Source organism: Herpailurus yagouaroundi, unplaced genomic scaffold, assembly GCF_014898765.1.
Source record: "Herpailurus yagouaroundi ecotype Mexico unplaced genomic scaffold, PumYag 67120, whole genome shotgun sequence".
Taxonomy (NCBI): domain Eukaryota; kingdom Metazoa; phylum Chordata; class Mammalia; order Carnivora; family Felidae; genus Herpailurus; species Herpailurus yagouaroundi.
The window spans coordinates 460,297-466,802 of record NW_024419969.1 but is presented as its reverse complement, the minus strand read 5'-3'; the positions used below and the strand labels follow the sequence as shown (position 1 = coordinate 466,802).

The window sequence follows — 6,506 nt, the reverse complement described above, 5'->3', positions numbered from 1 at the left end:
CCATGGGTTTCTGTTAAGTTTCTCAGGATCCACATAAGAGTGAAAACATATGGTATCTGTCTTTCTCTGTATGGCTTATTTCATTTAGCATTAACACTCTCCAGTTCCATCCACGTTGCTACAAAGGGCCATATTTCGTTCTTTCTCATTGCCACGTAGTACTCCATTGTGTATATAAACCACAATTTCTTTGTCCATTCATCAGCTGATGGACATTTAGGCTCTTTCCATAATTTGGCTATTGTTGACAGTGCTGCTATAAACACTGGGGTACAAGTGCCCCTATGCATCACCACTCCTGTATCCCTTGGGTAAATTGCTAGCAGAGAACTGCCATTTCTAACACTCACTGAGCACATTAAAATTCTGTTTGTCATTTAATTTAAGAATAAGACCATATAACTGAAAATAGTGTAAGTATCACTTTTTTGAGGATAGATGAAATTCTATGAATGGAAAATGGAACTGGAATTCAGAATTGCTATACATAGTGTCTCCCAATTAGAAGAATTTTACATAATAGAAAGGAGAGCTTTTAAAGGGTCTTTAAAAAAAATGTTTTATCTGCCAGACATTTTCATATTCCTTACTTATTCACTACAACAGTCTTACAAAGTACATGCAGTGATTTGAGGTATAAAGATACAGTACGGATGAGGATAATTAACACATCTGAGCAAAGTGTGGCTCCTGGATGGCTTAGTTGGTTAAGTGTCCAGCTTTTGCTCAGTTATCTTATGGTTGGTGGGTTTGACCATGAGCCCTGCTTCAGGCTCTGTGCTCACAGCATGGAAACTGCTTAGGATTCTCTCTCTCCCTTTTCTGCCCCTCCCCACACTTGCAACTCCCTCTGCCAAAATAAATAAATCTTCTTAACACCTTAAATCACCTTAGCAAGATGAAGATATTTTGTGGCAGTGTCAAGTTTTAAAATGAAATTTACTCCCTCAATGGCTCTTTACACTACACTAAAAGTGAAATCACTCCGCTTCAGAGACACATCTGGCTGTTTTCAGGAAGAGAAATGAAAAAAGAAGGGCTGATAATGTATGGATGTGCAGAAAAAAGTATAGGAATCTTTTATAACTTAGGAAAAAGGAGCACCTGGCTGGCTCAGCTGGTTGAGCATCTGACTTTGGCTCTGGTCATGATCTCAAGGTTTATAGGTTCAAGCCCCACATCGGGCTCTGTGCTGACAGTTAGAGCCCGGAGCCTGCTTTGGATTCTGTGTCTCCCTCTCTCTCTCACCCTCCCCTGCCTCAAAAATAAATAAACATTAAATAATTTTTAAACAACTTAGTAACTAGAACATGCAAAATATACCATGTCTCTCATGGAGTTAAGGGGAAAAAACAAGGTAGGTTCACAAAGACCTGAACTGTATGCGACTTAAACTTGGCTTTGTTCTCTAAGAGCAACACCCATTCTACATTACCTCTTGGACAATCAGATCTTCCTCAATAATGGATCTACCAGTAATTCCATCCCTTCCGACAGAAAATCACCCAACCTACATCTGGCAAGTGAGAAACAAAGGCAAGTCCCTTGCAGATTTTTAAAAAGTTATTTCAAGGGGCAACTGGGTGCCTTACTTGGTTGAGCGTCTGACTTTTGATTTTGGCTGAGGTCATGGTCTCATGTTTGCTGAGATAAAGCCCTGCACTGGCTCTGCACTGACAGTACAGAGTCTGCTTGCGATTCTCTCTCCACTCCCCACCCCCCTCTATTCTCTCTATGCCCCTCCCTTGCTCATGCTCTCTCTCTCAAAAATAAACATTTAAACGTAAATAAGTAAAAAGTTATTTCAGTATTTCTAAGTCTTCAAGATACTAAAAAAAAAGCTACATTCTATTCTTCCACATCATAGGAAGATGAGAATGATGATGATACCTTTGCCAAGCACCTACTATGGGTCTGGATTACAGTAAGTCACAAACTAATGAATATAAACAGAATGAGAAAGAATGTACTTCTTTCACATATGGTAACTATGCTATACTAAAGATGGAAAAAGCAACAGATAAGAAAAAATATGAATCTTCATGACATATCTATAACAACTAAATCAATTAATCTTGAAGCCTGGAATTCCTAGGACAAGAGCTATTGCATTTTTACTGTTATCTGCACCACCTGAATTAAGATTTAAGTGTCTACACTAATACACTGCACCAGGAAACACCATGGTATAGTACAGAGGTTCTTATACCTGGCAAGACTAATTACTACAGTCCAACCTAGGAATGAGTCATAGTTTCATTCATGTAATTTTTTAAAACATTTTTATTTTTGAGAGACAGAGACAGAGCACAAGCAGCGGAGGGGCAGAGAGAGAGGGAGACACAGAATCTGAAGCAGGGTCCAGGCTCTGAGCTGTCAATACAGAGCCTGACATGGGGCTCAAACCCACAAATTCTGAGATCATGACCTGAGCTGAAATCAGATGCTCAACTGACTGAGCAACCCGGATGGCCCCTAGTTTCATTCATTTTTAAATGCTAAGTAATTATATCACAATATATGATAATTTGTCATCCTGCAGCACCTGGGTGGCTCAGTGGTTAAGCATCTGACCCTTGGTTTTAGCTCAAGTCATGATCTCGTAGTTCATGAGTTCAAGCCTTATGTCGGACTCTGCACTGACAGCATGGAGCCTGCTTGGGATTCTGCCTCCCTGCTCTCTCTTCCCCACCCCTGCTTGCTCTCTCTCTCTCTCTCTCTTTCAAACAGACAGGCATATTTCTATTAACAGAGAACTTAAAAAGCAAATGCTGGGATCAAATAAAAATCAAATGACCTAAAAACTAACAGAAAGATAAGTGTCAAAAGCATCCCAATATCCTATTTTATTTATTTATTTTTTTTATGGTTTATTTTTTTGAGAGAGAGAGAAAAGAGGAAAGGGCAGAGAGAGAAGGAGACACAAAATCCCAAGCAGGCTCCTGGCTCTGAGCTGCCAGCACAAAGTCCAACGCAGGGCTTAAACTCAAGAAAGGTGGACATCATGACCTGGGCAGAAGTCTGATGTCTAAATAACTGAGCCACCCAGGAGACCCTATCCTTTCCATACAAACGAGATTTCATCACAAAGCTGTCAGAAGTAAAAGAAAGCAGTGCACAGAAAAAGCTACATGTATGTATGTAAGATATTTTTATTAAAATCAAAATCATCTGAAGGTTTGGAGCTTTTTACCTAAGCCTAAGGAGTACAAATATATAAAAGACTGTTTTTCTTATGTATCAGTTAAGTAAATCACTTTCAGTTAGCTAGTGAATATTTAATTCTGTTCTGCCTAAATAAAGGATATTGTAAACACTTCCAAATCAATAATCGCAGCTTAGCATCTACAGATTTTAATAATACTAACCACTGTATTATTATTCAGTTAATCTTTTCTCCACTAATTGTATATACACATCCCATATTTAAGAGAAAAAAATGTTTCGCAGTTTTCCTTTTGCCCTTCAGTGTTTCCACAGAACACCCATCAAACAAAAACAAAAACAAAAACAAAAACAAACGAAAAACAAAACTCAACAAAAAACCTGCAGTAGGATAACATATGTTCCAAGAAAATTATACCAGATTTAATTTACTTCCTGATATAAGACTTGTTAGCATCTCTGATGGGTTAATATATATTGTGGATGTCAGGAAGGGTTAAAATCTGCAAGATGTCATAGCTATACTTACTTTACATTTCAATTCCACTAAAGTCCCACAGTATACAGTTTGATAAATGATATGCTAAACAGTAAACTGATAAATCTGATTCCATTCTCTACACAAGCTGCATTTAACCTTGGACTTATTCCTTAGCTACACTTCTTTCTGTGGCCTCTATGTAATCTAAATTCTTTAGTCTATCTGCAATGGTTTTAATGTTCTTGACTGAATACTTGTGCAGTAAGTATCATTCTTTTATAAACCCATAAAATTCAGAGACAATTACATTCAACACTTTGTTTAAGGCAGTGCATGAATACACAGCACAGGAAGAGATTAACTCAGCAGGTCTCAGTTGTCCAAACCCTGCACATTTAAAGAAATGTCTGGCCCTTGACCAACTCCTGAGGATGATCTCTACATCGTTGGAATATTCTGCCTTACAAGTGTGCCTTTCTATACCCAGAACTTTGAGTCATCTATATAGTTTATGCTTACATTATTTGTGCTGGGGGCCTAAGGCTACAGTGTATCAGTCTGATATCAAAGGGGCTACTGATGACTAGGTAACTAAGGTTGGCTAGGTATGCTCTCCGTCTCACCAATATCAACCATCAATATTATACACATTCCATGGACAGGGAAAAAAACCCTGGAAAGGCTTGGGTGAACATCCCTGGTTGACAATACTATGTGCGTGTGATCACACATCATTGAAATGAATTAAGTGCTATTCATATGACTGCAATGAGAGAGTATAAACAGGGCTCTTGTCTCTCCTGGACTCTACCTCCTGTGCTTTTTCCTTTGACAATTTTAATCTGTGCTCTTTCACTGTAATAAACTATAACCATAAATAAAACTGTTTTCTAAGTTCAGTGACCTTCAGCAAATCACTGACAATTAAGGGTGGTTTAGAGAACCCCCTATCACACATAGTTTTTACATAACATTTATTTACCAACTCCATGCTAGTGAGTTCAGAGCAAGTCCTACTATAAAGTCACACACACACTCTTTTGTAGGCAAGATATTCCACAATAGATCTATGTCAGGAAAAAAGCAAACATTCAAAATGGTTATAAATTGACAAAACCTAATGCTTTTCCCCAGAAACTTGAATTCTTTCACAGAGCAATACTTTTGTCATACAAAGAAACTCCATTCCCATTAATAACCTCAGAAGACATAAAATGACAGAACCCAGAAACTGAAAAATGAAAGGTTTTGATAAATCATATTTCCATTAGAATTAAAATATTTAACAATGTATTATTTTATCACAGTAATATTTACACTCACCAACCAGCAGTCCGTATGTTTTAACAGAGAAGAATGTATTACAAAATTTTGCCTATGACATGTGTCGTGCTACTAGAAGTGAGCAGACTTCTAATCAGTCTCATATGAATTCAAGACTAGCCAATGATTAGATTACTGGCACTTCATCAATAACCGCTCTTCATCTTTATGGCCAGTGTTTTACATGCTCAAATACAATAAAAGCCTTCACTGTTTCTGAATCACACACTTCAAACACTTTTTAAAGACAAAATAAAAACAAACCAATAAAATAAAATTTAAAGAACCAAAAATTCATCTTGCAAATCTTAGCATCAAGTCTACCTTGTACCCTGAAATTCAACCTTTTTTTTTTTAACCTTTTAATTTATATCCTAAATTAGTTCTTTTTTGATAGTGGTCATATAAATTCCAACATTTCTGAACACTTAAAACTTAGCAACACACACACAGAATAGTGTCTGTCTAGGAAAAACCCAAGCTACCTACCTTTAAACTAGATTCATAGTCTGTGTTCACTTTGAACATAAGCCCAAGTCGCAAATGAATTTCCTTGGCTCGACAAAAGCTGGGATCAACATAAAGCACCTCCTGAAATGCTTTAATTGCCCTGAAACAAAGACAAAAGAATCTAAACTTTTAGTATTTCTATGTATTTTCCTTGGCACTTCAGGAAACATTCCTGTTACACAATTCTGACAGAAATTACAACTTTCTGAAACTCTTACGAACATTTTTAGATTAGAAAAAGATATGGAAACTCAATCGTTTCCAAATTCACATTCACAGATCATTCAACAGTAAAGGTTTAATAACATTTTCAGTGACAATAACCGCTTTTTAAATTTTTCTGAAGCATCTCAGATGGGGACAATAGGAAAGGTTTTAAAAGGCCAAGAGGGTAAGAGTGTTAATCCTCATTTTATACTGCTCCAGAAAGATCTACATTTAGAAACTTCACTTGCCTATCACATTTTGTTTAGATTCTACCTGTAATCTGTTATTAGTATAATGTAATATATATAGGGCTGGTAATTATTTCTTCCAGATGGAATTCCTACAGTACAGTCTTTTCTGTAAACTATCTTACCTCAATAGGAATGCAGTACCACCTTTGTCATAAATCAAGGACCTATGTTAGCAGGATTGCTTCTTCTTCTGACCTTCCTAATCTACTTCCACCTTCATTTGTCTATCACTTTATCTTTGTCTAATTCTATATCTTCTTAATTATTTGGTCTTTTTAAAAATTCCTGATTACTAGTAGAGAAAAGCCAAATATGCTGGATAAATTTTGAATATTTTTTAGTATGTGAACTATGTAAATCATTACTTCCTCAAAAATGAATAATACATGAGACCCCCCCCCAAAAAAAAAGTCCACTGACCACTGACTGAATAGTGTAGGGGTTAAAGGGGTGCCTGGGTGGCGCAGTCGGTTAAGCATCCGACTTCAGCCAGGTCACGATCTCGCGGTCCATGGGTTCGACCCCCGCGTCAGGGTCTGGGCTGATGGCTCAGAGCCTGGAGCCTGTTT

At 37.2% G+C, this 6,506-nt stretch overlaps 1 protein-coding gene across 5 annotated transcripts in view; it reads right to left on the bottom strand.

Annotated features, from left to right (window-relative positions):
- The window catches only part of LOC121024775 (lysine-specific demethylase 6A-like), a 100,625-nt gene that overhangs the window by 92,870 nt on the left and 1,249 nt on the right, over positions 1–6,506 (bottom strand). For all 5 annotated transcript variants that reach the window (XM_040467004.1, XM_040467005.1, XM_040467007.1 and 2 more), the window contains exon 2: positions 5,459–5,579. In XM_040467004.1, the coding sequence (XP_040322938.1) occupies positions 5,459–5,497 (39 nt within the window). In that variant the 5' untranslated portion in view covers positions 5,498–5,579. The remainder of the gene's footprint in view (positions 1–5,458; positions 5,580–6,506) is intronic.